Source organism: Metarhizium robertsii (genome assembly GCF_000187425.2).
Source record: "Metarhizium robertsii ARSEF 23 chromosome Unknown MAA_Scf_2, whole genome shotgun sequence".
Classification (NCBI taxonomy): Eukaryota; Fungi; Ascomycota; class Sordariomycetes; order Hypocreales; family Clavicipitaceae; genus Metarhizium; species Metarhizium robertsii.
Genome location: NW_011942160.1, coordinates 2,369,832 through 2,383,098, shown reverse-complemented (window position 1 = coordinate 2,383,098; position 13,267 = coordinate 2,369,832). Strand labels below are relative to the sequence as shown.

General features: G+C 52.9%; 6 protein-coding genes across 6 annotated transcripts; 3 read left to right on the top strand and 3 right to left on the bottom strand.

Annotated features, from left to right (window-relative positions):
- Window positions 1-542: 542 nt before the first annotated feature.
- Window positions 543-2,245, top strand: MAA_05710 (eukaryotic translation initiation factor 2 subunit gamma; the record flags this gene model as incomplete). The annotated part of the gene is made up of 3 exons (XM_007823708.1): window positions 543-1,066; window positions 1,152-2,138; window positions 2,215-2,245. The coding sequence occupies 3 exons, from the start codon at window positions 543-545 to the stop codon at window positions 2,243-2,245; spliced, it is 1,542 nt and encodes a 513-aa protein (XP_007821899.1).
- A 427-nt stretch (window positions 2,246-2,672) lies between these two features.
- Window positions 2,673-4,099, bottom strand: MAA_05711 (uncharacterized protein; the record flags this gene model as incomplete). The annotated part of the gene is made up of 3 exons (XM_007823709.1): window positions 2,673-3,368; window positions 3,427-3,968; window positions 4,030-4,099. 3 exons carry the CDS (start codon window positions 4,097-4,099, stop codon window positions 2,673-2,675), a joined length of 1,308 nt encoding a protein of 435 aa, XP_007821900.1.
- An 833-nt stretch (window positions 4,100-4,932) lies between these two features.
- On the top strand, window positions 4,933-7,164 carry MAA_05712 (Nucleoporin, NSP1-lik; the record flags this gene model as incomplete). Its single annotated transcript, XM_007823710.1, has 2 exons — window positions 4,933-6,918; window positions 6,976-7,164. The coding sequence occupies 2 exons, from the start codon at window positions 4,933-4,935 to the stop codon at window positions 7,162-7,164; spliced, it is 2,175 nt and encodes a 724-aa protein (XP_007821901.1).
- A 373-nt stretch (window positions 7,165-7,537) lies between these two features.
- On the bottom strand, window positions 7,538-8,218 carry MAA_05713 (ATPase inhibitor, IATP, mitochondria; the record flags this gene model as incomplete). Its single annotated transcript, XM_007823711.2, has 3 exons — window positions 7,538-7,577; window positions 7,670-7,801; window positions 7,935-8,218. The coding sequence occupies 3 exons, from the start codon at window positions 8,216-8,218 to the stop codon at window positions 7,538-7,540; spliced, it is 456 nt and encodes a 151-aa protein (XP_007821902.2).
- Window positions 8,219-11,020: 2,802 nt separating this feature from the next.
- Window positions 11,021-12,133, top strand: MAA_05714 (14-3-3 protein; the record flags this gene model as incomplete). The annotated part of the gene is made up of 5 exons (XM_007823712.2): window positions 11,021-11,081; window positions 11,165-11,471; window positions 11,563-11,804; window positions 11,878-11,948; window positions 12,005-12,133. 5 exons carry the CDS (start codon window positions 11,021-11,023, stop codon window positions 12,131-12,133), a joined length of 810 nt encoding a protein of 269 aa, XP_007821903.2.
- A 455-nt stretch (window positions 12,134-12,588) lies between these two features.
- Window positions 12,589-13,137, bottom strand: MAA_05715 (Heat shock protein DnaJ; the record flags this gene model as incomplete). Its single annotated transcript, XM_007823713.1, has 1 exon — window positions 12,589-13,137. One exon carries the CDS (start codon window positions 13,135-13,137, stop codon window positions 12,589-12,591), a length of 549 nt encoding a protein of 182 aa, XP_007821904.1.
- Between the last annotated feature and the right edge of the window lie 130 nt (window positions 13,138-13,267).

Below are 13,267 nucleotides of genomic sequence, written 5' to 3'. Positions count from 1 at the left end.
GCCGAGCTACTCTATCGAGCACTCTATACACGGATGAATACACGGATGAATAATGCGGAAGGCAGTACCTCCGTGGTCCAAAGCTTCAGCAATCAGGATCAGGCACAGTTTCGCCTCGTCTTTCCCGCGATAGCAGAATGGTTGTGGCAACATTAAGACTTACTCGTGAAAACTGCCCGCGCCCGAGGTCAGAGGGGCAAGCAACCGACTTTCAACCGGGGAGGGGCATTGGGTCGTTATCAGCATATCAGGCCCTAAAGGGACTAGCGTAGAGTCATCTCTCTCGCAATGACTGCACACGAGGAATTTTGACTGCTTCAAGGCTAAAACCCCAAGATTTTGTGAGCTTCGCGCAGCAACGAAAAGCGGCGATTCTTCTGCGTGAAACTTGTCGAGGCATCCAGTGAAGCCCCATTTTTTCGAATCCAGCGACTCTATATCCACCAACACTCCTGTACCGTGTGGCCGAGACCGAATTCCAAACCGCAAGGAAACCTGCAAAAGCGACGATTTATTTCTGCCCCGCCAAAACCCTGCCCGCCATGTCGAACGGGGACCCCAAGTACGACGACATTGACTCCGAGTCTGACTCTGGCGACTCCATCGACCAGCACAACGAGGTTGGCGATGGCTTGGATGAGAAGCCTCGCAAGTCTGCGCTCAAGAAGTCCGCCGCCGTCCTCGCTCCCGAGCCTGTTGTGCAGAGACCCCCGCTGCCGCCGCAAACCGATCCCAAAGACCTCGATGTATCCAGCCTCACGCCTCTGACTCCCGAAATTATTGCACGCCAAGCCACCATCAACATTGGTACCATCGGTCACGTCGCCCACGGAAAGTCTACCGTGGTCAAGGCCATCTCTGGTGTCCAGACTGTCCGCTTCAAGAACGAACTGATCAGAAATATTACCATCAAGCTGGGCTACGCCAACGCCAAGATTTACAAGTGTGACAACTCCGAGTGCCCTCGGCCAGGATGCTATCGAAGCTACAAGAGCGAGAAGGAGGTCGATCCTCCTTGCGAGCGCGACGGATGCAGTGGTACCTACAGATTATTGAGACACGTCTCGTATGTGCTTCCCTCCTTTTGTATCCCTCATCTCAGTGACCCGGAGATTATAGTGAGGCTAATCAAGCATTTTCTCATCAACCAGATTCGTTGACTGCCCTGGCCACGATATTCTCATGAGCACTATGTTGTCAGGCGCTGCCGTCATGGACGCTGCCCTTCTTTTGATTGCTGGCAACGAATCGTGCCCTCAGCCACAAACTTCGGAGCATTTGGCTGCCATTGAGATTATGAAACTCGACAAAATCATTATTCTGCAAAACAAGGTCGATCTGATGAGAGAAGAAGCCGCCCAGCAGCAATATGAATCTATCCTCAAATTTATCCGAGGAACTGTGGCTGGCAAGTCACCCGTCATCCCCATCTCCGCCCAGCTCAAGTTCAACATCGATGCTGTCAACGAGGCCATCGTCAACACCATCCCCGTCCCTCCCAGAGACTTCACCATGGATCCCCACATGATTGTCATTCGATCATTTGATGTCAACAAGCCTGGTGCTGAGATTGACGACCTCAAGGGTGGTGTCGCCGGTGGGTCCATCCTGCACGGCGTCGTCAAGCTGGGCGACGAGATTGAAATTCGACCGGGTATCGTCTCCCGTGACGATGGTGGTGCCCTCAAGTGCACGCCCATCTTCTCTCGCGTCGTCTCGCTCAACTCCGAGGCCAACGACCTCAAGTACGCCGTTCCCGGCGGTCTTATTGGTGTCGGTACCCGCATCGACCCTACCCTCTGCCGAGCTGATCGTCTCGTCGGTTTCGTCCTCGGTCTCAAGGGCAGACTCCCCGAGATCTACAGTGAAATCGAGGTCAACTTCTACCTGCTCCGTCGTCTGCTCGGTGTTCGGACCGCCGACGGCAAGCAGGCCAAGGTCGCCAAACTCGCTCAAAACGAGTTCATCATGGTCAACATCGGCTCCACCTCCACCGGTGCCAAGGTCGCTGCCATCAAGAACGATGCTGCCAAGCTTGTTCTTGTGAGCCCTGCTTGCACCAACATTGGCGAAAAGGTGGCACTCAGCCGGCGTATCGAAAAGCACTGGCGTCTGATTGGATGGGCTACCATTACTGCGTAAGTCTTGCTTCATTCTCATATTGCTACCTTTGCTCTTTAAAGACATGGAGAGAATCTAACACTCGTTCAATAGTGGTGTCACTCTGGAGCCTAGCACCTCCTAATTTACAGACGTACGATCATGACGGGATGAGGAGCGTATTATGCCACAGAAGTCGGTTGCTAAAAAAGTGTTTACGGTGACAAGCGCATCGGACGCCTGTATCCCCGGGTTGTTGTTATACCAGAGAAGGCTGGGCGCAAAATGGGGGCTGGGTATAAAATGGTTTGCTGGGAACTCATAAGAGGATGATGGCGCAGATGAGTTAACAGTGGCAGCAGTAGCGCATGGCGTATTCCTGACGTCTGCTGGAGCAGTAGCCCCATGTTGCTCATAAACCAAATGTGGACTGTACGCTGTAGGGTGCATCATGGGGTCCGAAATCCTTATATGCAACATTCGTATAAGACGAGGACGTTCACAAAACAGCTAGATCAAAATCGAACTTGAGAAAAAAATTGGACATGATTTGTTTGTCCTCTCTTGTATTATTATTTCCTCACTTTCCGTGCATGCTTGACCAAGTTTTCTATCACTCCTTCAAACGCTTCCCTATCGCCTATCTTCTCGTCTGTTCGTTTCTTCCAATATTCCAGAATTTCGTTGGCTGTTCCCTCCATGGCTTCTAGTTTAGAAACATGCGCCTTCAATTCTTCATTCGTCATGCCATCCAGCGCCTCGTCCGTGGTCATGCAGAGGTATCGGGCGGCAACCAAATCCAGCTCAGGCTGGGGAGGTGGTCCTTTCCTCTTTTTGGAGCCCCTGGGCTTGCCCTGCGTATCTACTGAGGTTGACGAAGCATTTCCCTCGCTCTGTTGTAGCCTGGATGCGGACCTTGAATCGCTCGACCTCCTAGGTGACGAGGCCCGTATCTTGAGAGAAGGAAGAACCAGCTTCTTCTGCTTGGATGCTGGAAGAATTTCATCCAAGTCTACGGGCACACCTAGTGAGACGAGGAAGAGACGGCGGGTGCGAGACCGAATCCAGTCAGGTGGCGCAAGAGGGGGAGGAGCGACCAGCTGAGACCAGAGTGAGGCCGATCTTGGAGTGAGGAATATGGATGACTCTTGAGGGAGTGTCTGCGGAGGAGGGAAGACTAGCTCTTGCGGGGGAAACAGGCTGTCCAAGCATGGCTCGGCTGTCGACATTACTTCATCCGGCCCTAATCCGTCGAAATCGGGTATCGACTGCATGATGATGTTGTTAGAAGGCGGTTGATCACGGGTGGAAAGGTGTTATTCTTACAAATGGTAGTGTGGATGGCTGAACTGTGGGCGGAGCTTGTGTAGCCGCTGCTGTTGCTTGTGGCTGTTGAAAGCCGTCCTCGAAATCATCAAAATCATTATCTTGTCTTCCTTCTTCAAAGTCATCAAAATCGTCCCCGAAGCCATCCCCCTCCTCTTCGTCCGCGTTCTCATCGCCTCCATGCTCAGCATGTTCATCATCCGCTGCTATCTCTAATACAACGTCTGGCTTGGCATCGGTACTTGAAAAGCGCTCCGGGGCATCAGCCGAGTCAACTGGCGCCAACATGGTAACAGGCACTTCCTGTTTAGATATCTCGGTCTGTATTTCGGTCTTAGGATCATCTTGCTGGGCAATTTCTTCTGATTGTGCATCGGCTTCCCCTTTCTCTTTTCTCTCTGCGGCTGGAATTTTGGCGGGAGAGCAGCTTGAATCGGCATTCTCAGCTCGTGGTTTAGGCATCGGAGAAGTTGCATGTGGTGTTGCGGTCCCAGACTGAGCATCTGTGAACTGATCGTCTGAATCTGAAGACTCTGGCTCAGCTGCATGGCAGTTAGCATAATACTGCATACGTTGGCAGTCATAGAGGTGCAGAATGCATACATAGTTGATGTGCCCCGGGGTCTGTCTTGCCTATCTCTGGAGGGGGCCCCAGGCCCTCGGATGTCGCCATAACTGTGGTATGAGGTATTCAACGACTTTCTGCTTGTAATCAATATCGAGAAGGCAATCTAGCGTACAATTGCTGTCGTGTTGGCCCCTGAAGAAAGTCCGACTAATAGTGGCATAAGTGGACAGGCCAGTACGGCCTCTTGGTCGTGACGCTCGGTATTTGCGAATTCCAGCCTCAGATCATGCTGTAAAGCGATCGGTGGTGAACTTAGGTCAGCGTCATCCGTCGTCTTTTCTCTCTCGGATCTGGTCGCGTTTGATACGAACATGGACGAGTCGGTGGGATATGAATGGTTATTCTAGGTGTCGAGGTCGCTCTATCACGTGGGGCTCATCAATTAGGTCTGCATGGTTGCACAACATTGTTCGAGCTCCTCGTCGAAGGGGTCAAAGGGGCGGTGCTCCAGTTGACTGTGTACTTAAGTACATGAGGCAGGTACCTAAGTACTTAAGTACTTCGGGCACAACATAGAGACAGTGCAGGGCGGAGTACATGTACCTTCGAGGCTGCGCCCAAGCCTCTGGGTTTTGGCGCGGCCAGTCCAACCCAGCCAGCCCGGCGCGTGGAACTCGACATGGCCAAAAAAAAAAAGCTGCCAAATCTCGAACTCTCCCGCGCAAGCTTTTGCTATCTTGACGATTGTATCCCAACCACATCGCGACGAGCGTTGGGAAGGCTGTATCGGCATTGAAATCAGCCAGCCTTCAGCATAGGACTTAGTGTGGTGGTATTTTGAGACTTTGGGATTTCTTTGCCGTCGCCCACGCCGCCCTTTTTCGCAGGTCCGCCCGGACCCTAGGAAACGATCCGTCTTCCAGATAGCCAAAAACACCATGTCGTTCACCTTCGGAACTCAGGGCTCATCGAGCGCGCCATCCAATAATGCGACAACTACCGCGCCGGCCTCTGGCGGCCTCTTTGGGGCTACTTCATCTGGAAACACTCCTTCCTTCTCGTTTGGCTCACTAGGTAGCACTACCGGCAACAACTCAACTCCAACAAACAGTGGTGGATCTATATTCGGTCAGAAACCAGCCGGCGACGCGCAGAAGCCAGCAGGTGGTCTATTTGGGGGAGCATCTTCGTCTTCAAACACGGCACCAGCCCCAACATCTGGAGCTCTGTTTGGAGGAACTTCCACAACACCAGCGGCTGGCAGTCCCTTTGGCGGAACAAGCAATACTTCCTCTACGCCTACATCAGCAGCACCTGCGTCTACTGGGCTGTTTGGAGGAGGCAGTGGCGCTCTTGGAGGCTCCAACACTTCCTCTTCTAAGCCAACTTCTGGTACCTTGTTTGGTGGCCTTGGTTCATCGTCCGGCGGTGGTCTTTTCGGCGCCCAGACCAGCAGTGGACAGTCTCAAAGTACGACTACGACAGCTGCAGCGCCCTCGTCTGGTTTGTTCGCGAGTTCCGGAAGTTCCTTGTTCGGAAACAAAGCCAGCACGACTCCTAGTTCGAACACACTGAGTACAACCCCAACAACTGCTACTGCGGCAACACCAGCCAAGCCCATGTTTTCCCTGCCATCGACTACTCCAGCGGGAGCTCCCCCGACTGATTCATCGAAGCCCGCATCTACAGCCGGGACGGCCGCCGGTGGACTCTTTGGCAGTGCTGCGCAGCCAACCACTTCGTCAGCTTCAACATCCGCCGCCCCAGCTGCCCCAGGACTTTTCGCAGGCGCACAATCTGGAGGCGGATCTTCTGCAGGAAGTCTTTTTGGCAATAAACCGGCGGCTACCACCGGAGCCCCTGCTGGTGGTTTGTTTGGCGCCCCGACCAGTAGCACGCCATCTACTTCAGCAACATCCGGACCAGCCACAGCTACCGCAGGTTCGACAAGCTCATTATTTGGCGCGAAAGCTGCTGGTACCGTGGGTTCAACCGCTCCAGCTTCAACAACTACCAGCAGCAGTCTCTTTGGTGGTACTGCCGCCAGCTCTGCCACAACAACTTCGTCTACACCTGCAACCGCGGGTGGTACTACGGGGGGGTTATTTGGAAACAAGCCGGCGACTACAATAACCTCTTCAACAACTCCAGCTGTTACCTCAGCGGCAGGTGGTCTATTCGGGGGCCAGGCTGGTTCTACTGCTGCAGCTAAACCTGCGTCTTCTCTATTCGGTGCGACTGCTGCCGCATCAGCGCCTGCCCAGCCTGCGGCCGCAGCCCCTGCGTCAACGGCAGCACCCACAGCAGCACCCACTTCAACTGCGGGAGGTTTGTTTGGCTCCAAACCTGCAACAGACGCAACGAACAAGGACAATGCCAGCAAGGAGGAGCCTAAACTCACGACTCAGAATGGCACCAACAGCGCCCTCGGTGCTTCTACAACCGGCCCAACTTCGCAGATGGCTAGACTGAAGAACAAGACCATGGAGGATATTGTCACTCGATGGGCTTCAGATCTAACCAAGTATCAAAAGGAGTTCAAGGAACAAGCTACCACAGTGTCGACCTGGGATCGCAGCTTGGTTGAGAACGGCGAAAAGATTCAGAAGCTTTACCTTGATACTTTCGAAGCTGAGCGGGCCAGCCATGAAATTGAACGTCAGCTGGCCGCTGTGGAAAGCCAGCAAGAGGAGCTAGAAGCATGGCTAAATCGCTACGAGTCAGAGGTGCAGGACATGTTTGCCAAACAAATTGGACCTGGCGAGCAGCTTGGCGGACCTGATCAGGAGCGTGAGCGCACATATAAGCTGGCTGAAAAGCTAACGCAACAGTTGGATGAGAAGTCTCGAGATCTCTCAAAGATGGTTAAGGAAATCAACGACATCTCTGGGACTTTGAGCAAGGGCACCAAGACCGAAGATCCTGTAAGTAACCATTCATTCCCAATATTTTGTTTCTCACTTCTAAGACAACTTTCACAGTTGAGCCAGATCGTGCGGGTTCTCAATGGCCATCTCACGCAGTTGCAATGGATTGATGCAAATGCATCGGCATTGCAGGCCAAGGTTTCGGCTGCACAAAAGTCCAGCGGCTCCCTCAACAACCACTACACTGGACCAGAGAGCGATGCTGCCGAGGGCTTCTACCGCTCATACTACGGACGCCGATGAAAAGGCAGGCAAATAGTTGACATGGCCTTTTGGAATATATGGAACGGAGTACTGGAGGACACTTGGGCCGATGACATTTTCTGGCAATCACATGTTTTTGAGGGGAAGTTTAATGGAGACACAGAGCTGAAATATTGTCCCGATACTCGGAAATTACAACGAGTAGCAGGTATTTGTACACTAGCCAGACTGTGGCATAATCACACAAGTCTTTGATGATGAAAAAAAGATCGTTGCCACATTGTTTTCCAGTTCTTCCTTTCCTTGGGGTGTAGTAGATAGATGCAACCTTTCGGCAAGAAATCGTAACCTTGGTGTCTGAAGCTTCTACAGTCGCGGCGGAGGCGTAACCAGCGGGCGTCCGGGACGATATCTAGTTCTTCTCGCCACCCTGATCGCGGGTGATCTCCTCACTACGCAGGTGTTCTGTTAGTATCAACCCATAGCATTTCCGAGTCGCATCACGCATTTCGGGGACGAATCAAGGCGGGGATTCCAGACTAACATGTGGTCAGAGAGGCGCTGAAGGTGTTGCTGCTGTTCAGCGAGCTTCTTCTTGAGCTCGAGGAGACGCTCCTTCTCACGCTGGCGGATAGCCCAGTCCTCGCTGGCGCGCTCACGGCGCTGGAAGGCGTCACTGTAAAGAAACCAATCCCCCCAGTCAGTCAATGGACTAGAAACTTCAGTTTGCATGGAGGAGATCTGCCGTCTCTCCCAGCGGTCTTCGGCGAGGGGCAAAAGCTGGGTCGCAGAGGAAGAAAGTAACTCACCCAGGGCCGCCGGTCTTGGGAGGCGCGCCGGTATCACCCTCGCTCATGGCTCGAGCAGTAGTGGTGAAGGTAGCTCGGAGGGGACGGAATGCGGCCGTCTTGGCAAAGGTTGTGCGGAGCATGATGGGCACAATTGGGATGCGAGTGTGGGAGGCAAAGTAATGGTGGTGGTGGTGTTTTGCGGTATGACGTGCGGGCAGTATCGAGGTTTTGAGGGAGCTCGGAGAATGGGCTGATGCTATGCGCCACATGAGTGGCCAGAGCTCGGCGATAGTAGGGTACATGATGTGTGTGCCACGGCGCATGAAAACAATATGTATTTTTCCAACATCGTCGTCGCTGCTGCCGCCTTGATCCGAAAATTTCCACTCACGACGAATGGACACAAGCTTAGGGAACAGAACCCAATTCGTGCCTCTTGATATAAAACAATGCAGGCGCTATTATTTTGTAGTACTACTTCCATCTATGTTTACGCCTGGATTTGCTTATGTCATGGCATGTCTCAAATGCACAGTCTGATTTGGCAACGCCAATGGCAGCACGTCCAAGGTTCATCACACCTTGGAGCCCAGGTAGGGTTATTCCCGCTACGGAAGAAACATATTAAAAGACCGTAGAAAGGGCCAGTGATACACCGGGTTCTGGTGGACACGTTCGTTCTGGCGGGCATCAGTTCTACCGCCCAGAAATAAACTGCTGGGCATTGGCTGCTCGGTACGCCGTGCTGTATGGGGGGAGAGGCACAGCATAATAATGTTTGACCATTTGCATAAACAGGGCTGACAAAATTTCGGCTTTCCAGGCAGAAATGGGCTGCATGAATATGCCGGCATTAAACCCGTGGAGCGGTAGAGCGTTGAAACGATGGCGGGTTATGACGGATATCCCAATGTTACGAAGCACCATATCGATACGCAAGTGGCGGGCGCCGCGAGACTGAGGCTAACCTTGGGAGTGAGCTTGTTGTAAATGACTATAGCGTCCCACGACGACCGGATACAAAGACTATTTGACGTAGACGACGATCAAAAACTTGCCGAAATAATACAAGGACAGGGGACACGGGGAGTGACAAAGTGAGGATGAGTAATTGAGCCTCGTGAGCGTGCATCAAGATTCAATGTTCGACCCCACTTCCCTTAAAGGCAGCAGAGACTTGCCCTAACACGAGGCCGAGGCGAAGGTACAAAATACCAGTGACACGCTTTACACAGAACAGAAGCCTTGACCGCGGAGCGAAAGGGAATCGTTCTCAGCAGGGCAGGGCTGCCGGCATTGGCTACATGTTCTGGCCTTATGGCGCTGATTATTCGCGTCATCACGACGGACTCTTGACACCAAATCTGGGAGGTGTCACTGTTCTCGGAGGAGAACACTGGGTCCTGGGTGCCTAGTAGGTACTTAAATACTTTATCAACTGAGCTCTGTCGCCACTCAACACCGCAGTGAGGCCATCGTACTTGTATCTGCTACACAAGGTCGCTGCTTGCCACGCAGAACACTCCGTGGCAGATGCTCCACGCACCAAGTATCCGATACTTGGCCTGCCCAAGGAGATATGATCTGAAGCACCTTGCACCCCCTTGTTGCCGGTGACAAGTACTTCGAATGCTGCTAGTTTCGGGCTTGAGGGCGGGCTGAAGTTGAAGTGAGCAACGAGTTAATACCAACAGGTCACTAGCAGCTGAGCAGCGAGCAAGTCATACACCTGGTTATGTGAGGCGCGAGGCGCAACCTGAAGCATAGAAGGGCAATCCACCGCCCAGAGCCCACTTGGAATCAGCGCTAGGGCAGCTACAGATGCTTGAAGACATCAAAGGCAGGGCGGGTGGCGATCCAAGTCAATCACTGCGAGGGAGCTAGGTGGCCCCCGCACACCGCAGAACCAGGCTGGACTGGCACTGGCTGCCTGGCAACTTGTCAAGTGCGCAGGTGAGCAACTCGGCAAGCTGTTGTTGGCCATGACTGTTGGCCCAAGGTTTGGCGGCTGGCTGCTGGCTGCTGTCTACTTAAGTAAGTACTGCCGCATACCAGATCTGTTGGCTGGTAGATGCCTAGCCTCAGGGTACCTATGAGGTACAGTTGGTCGAATATATCTGCCCACATACAAGTATGCACTAGCATACTGTAGTATATTATAGTACAGAGTGTGATGGCCCGGTACCTGATCTGGTGAAAGCCTTTTTGCCTCCCTCTGTACTTAGAATTAGGTTCACTGTTCACTGCCTGCCTGTGCTGCTGGCTGCTGCTGGGCTGCTGCGTTCCGGCCTCCGTCCCGAGCCCCTTCTCACTTTCCATCACATCCCACGCTTTTCGCTCATCAAACATCAAATCTAAACTCCCAACAAACAACAACCACATCCATTCGCGGCCACGCTGTCGTCCCGTGTTCAGCTCCCTCCTCCTGATCCCCCTCCTGAATACTTTCTCGTCCAACTGCCAACTTTCCACATTCGGTATGTGCCTCGCCTGTCGATTTTGAAATGTGCTGTCCATCTCTGCTGCTTCATCCATGCGGCGCACCCCTCCCTCCCCTCTGTCGTCATGGCGCCTCCTCCCACGCCCGCTCCCTTTGGCGAGGAAGTTTGTGATGCACCGCTCCTACGGCCTCATCACCGCAACCGCCAAGCACTGTTGCTGCGCTGCACGAGCCATCGAATTTCTTCCAACCGTGGCAACATGTGTGCCGTATTCCATTGGAGATTCAAACGCGCCAGCTCGACCCAAAACGAACTTGCTGTCGTCTCCTCGACCCCCACCAGAGACGAGAAATTGGCTTACGCAGAGCCGGCGGGAATGCCCACAAGGCTTCCCTCGCCTTCGAGACACCGAGTCCTTGTTGGCCTCGTCTGATAGTGCAAATTGGCCATGGCCTCGAGATTGATGGTATTTCGAGCATGCACCTGCCTAGACTGTCGATGGCCTCTGACCGCCCTCCTGCCGCGAATCTCGGAGTCTACGGACGTGGTCTGACGGGGCTGGGCCGCAACACATCATGCGACTTTATTACTTGCGAAATTGCTTCCATCACGAGCTTGCGCTAACTTGTAATTGCTCACGCACTAGCCAAAACCACCATCAAAATGGGTCACGAAGATGCAGTCTACCTGGCCAAGCTCGCCGAGCAGGCTGAGCGATACGAAGGTTAGTCCGTCCTGTTGTCTCACAGCTAAACCCCTTTCTACGGGGAGGGCTTTGCGCTGACTTGTTCACCAACTTTTATCTAGAGATGGTCGAGAACATGAAGATTGTCGCCTCTGAAGACCGCGACCTGACTGTCGAGGAGCGCAACCTTCTGTCTGTCGCCTATAAGAACGTCATTGGTGCCCGCCGTGCCTCCTGGAGGATAGTCACTTCTATTGAGCAGAAGGAGGAGTCTAAGGGCAACTCGTCCCAGGTCACCCTCATCAAGGAGTACCGACAGAAGATTGAGGCCGAGCTCGCCAAGATTTGCGACGATATTCTTGATGTCCTCGACAAGCACCTAATTCCTTCTGCCAAATCTGGCGAGTCCAAGGTCTTCTACCACAAGATGTATGTTGAGCCATATGTCCAACATGGACCAATCAGCCCATCAACACCGTGTTTTTTGCCTTTGCCTAATATCGTCCTTCAAACTGTACAGGAAGGGTGACTACCACCGTTACCTCGCCGAGTTCGCCATTGGCGACCGCCGCAAGGACTCTGCCGACAAGTCCCTCGAGGCTTACAAGGCTGCTACTGAGGTTGCTCAGACCGAGCTCCCTCCCACTCACCCGATCCGCCTGGGTCTTGCCCTCAACTTCTCCGTTTTCTACTACGAGATCTTGAATGCCCCCGACCAGGCTTGCCATCTTGCCAAACAGGCCTTTGATGATGCCATTGCTGGTATGTTGATCGAAGCCATCCTATCTATCTCGTGACATATCCAATTGGAAACACATCTAACCCCTTGGAACAGAACTTGACACTTTGAGCGAGGAGAGCTACAAGGACTCCACTCTCATTATGCAGCTTCTGCGTGACAATCTGGTACGTATAGAGAGTCTATTGAGTGCTTGTAGTCACCGGCTAACATACCCTGATAGACTTTGTGGACTTCATCCGAGGCCGAGACCTCTGGTGCCGCTGGCCAGGCCGATGCTCCCGCCAAGGAGGAGTCTGGTGCTGCTGCTGAGGCTCCTGCTGCCGCCGAGCAGACTAAGGCCTCTGAGTAAAATGGGTGATTATGTTGCCAAAATAAATGCTTTGATCACTATGGTATCCGGCGGGCTGGTGTCTACGGAGTGGACGGAAGACTCGTTATTTTTTTTTTGTGTTTGATCAAGAGCTTCGGCATCTTTTAGGTAAACGTGCGTATACAATGGATGGAGACGTCGAATATGCCCCTACGGGCTGGTACTGAGGCCTAAAGGAGAGCATTTTTTCTTGGAAGTTCTGCTTTTAGACCCTTGATGCTTGCGATTGTCTGGACAAATAAAAAATACTAAAATTGCTTTCAATACACGAAACAAATGGGCCCAAACTTTGCCGCCCAAATACTTGCGTTGCGCCGTTGAAATTGCCCGTGGTAGATTGCTGCATTACACGACCGTTGCTGTCCACGACAGGGGACCTAGAGCTGTTCACTTCGAGAGCCCTTCTATAGGGCCCAATGGCCACGATGGGTGTGTCAACTTTGATCTATTGGATCTTCACCTACAGGTATAACATCATCCGCCACGGCAAAATGAACCCGTAGCCACAAACTACAATCCTGACAACCCACCATCAGCTCACCCTCATCCTCGACCTCTATCAAATCTTCCTCCTCAAACAAATAGCCCCTCACGTTCCCACACCGACATGATCTGTACCACCGCTCCTTGGCCTCGTCGTACGGCAAATCGTCCAAATCTACATTCTCAACACCCGTCTGAAACCTCTGCGCTGAATCCGTTCCAGCGGCGCCGGAAAACGTCTGAGCCCGACGGAGTTTGGTGTCGTACTCTGTGCGTTGCCGGGGGGAAGAGAGGACCGTGAATGCGGTGGTGATTTGGTCTATTGAGAATAGTGCTCCCGGTGGAGTGTTGGCGTGTGAAATGGTTTTGTCGGGGTGGTTGCGGAGCAAGGCTCTGTGGTAGGCCTTCTTTATGAGTTTGGCGGCGTCTGGTGAATCGTCGATGATGGAGGGCGTGAGGTTGAGGATCTCATAATGTGTCGGGGGCTGTGGTGGGCTCATTCTGGATGAAGCCTGGGCGGGTGTGATTTCCTTTTCTTTTCAGAAACTGCAGTTATTTTGAAGTTTTCTTTCTGCTTCGGAGAGTGGTCGATGTTGAGAGCGGTGATTTTGCTGTTGTGAATTTCGCGGC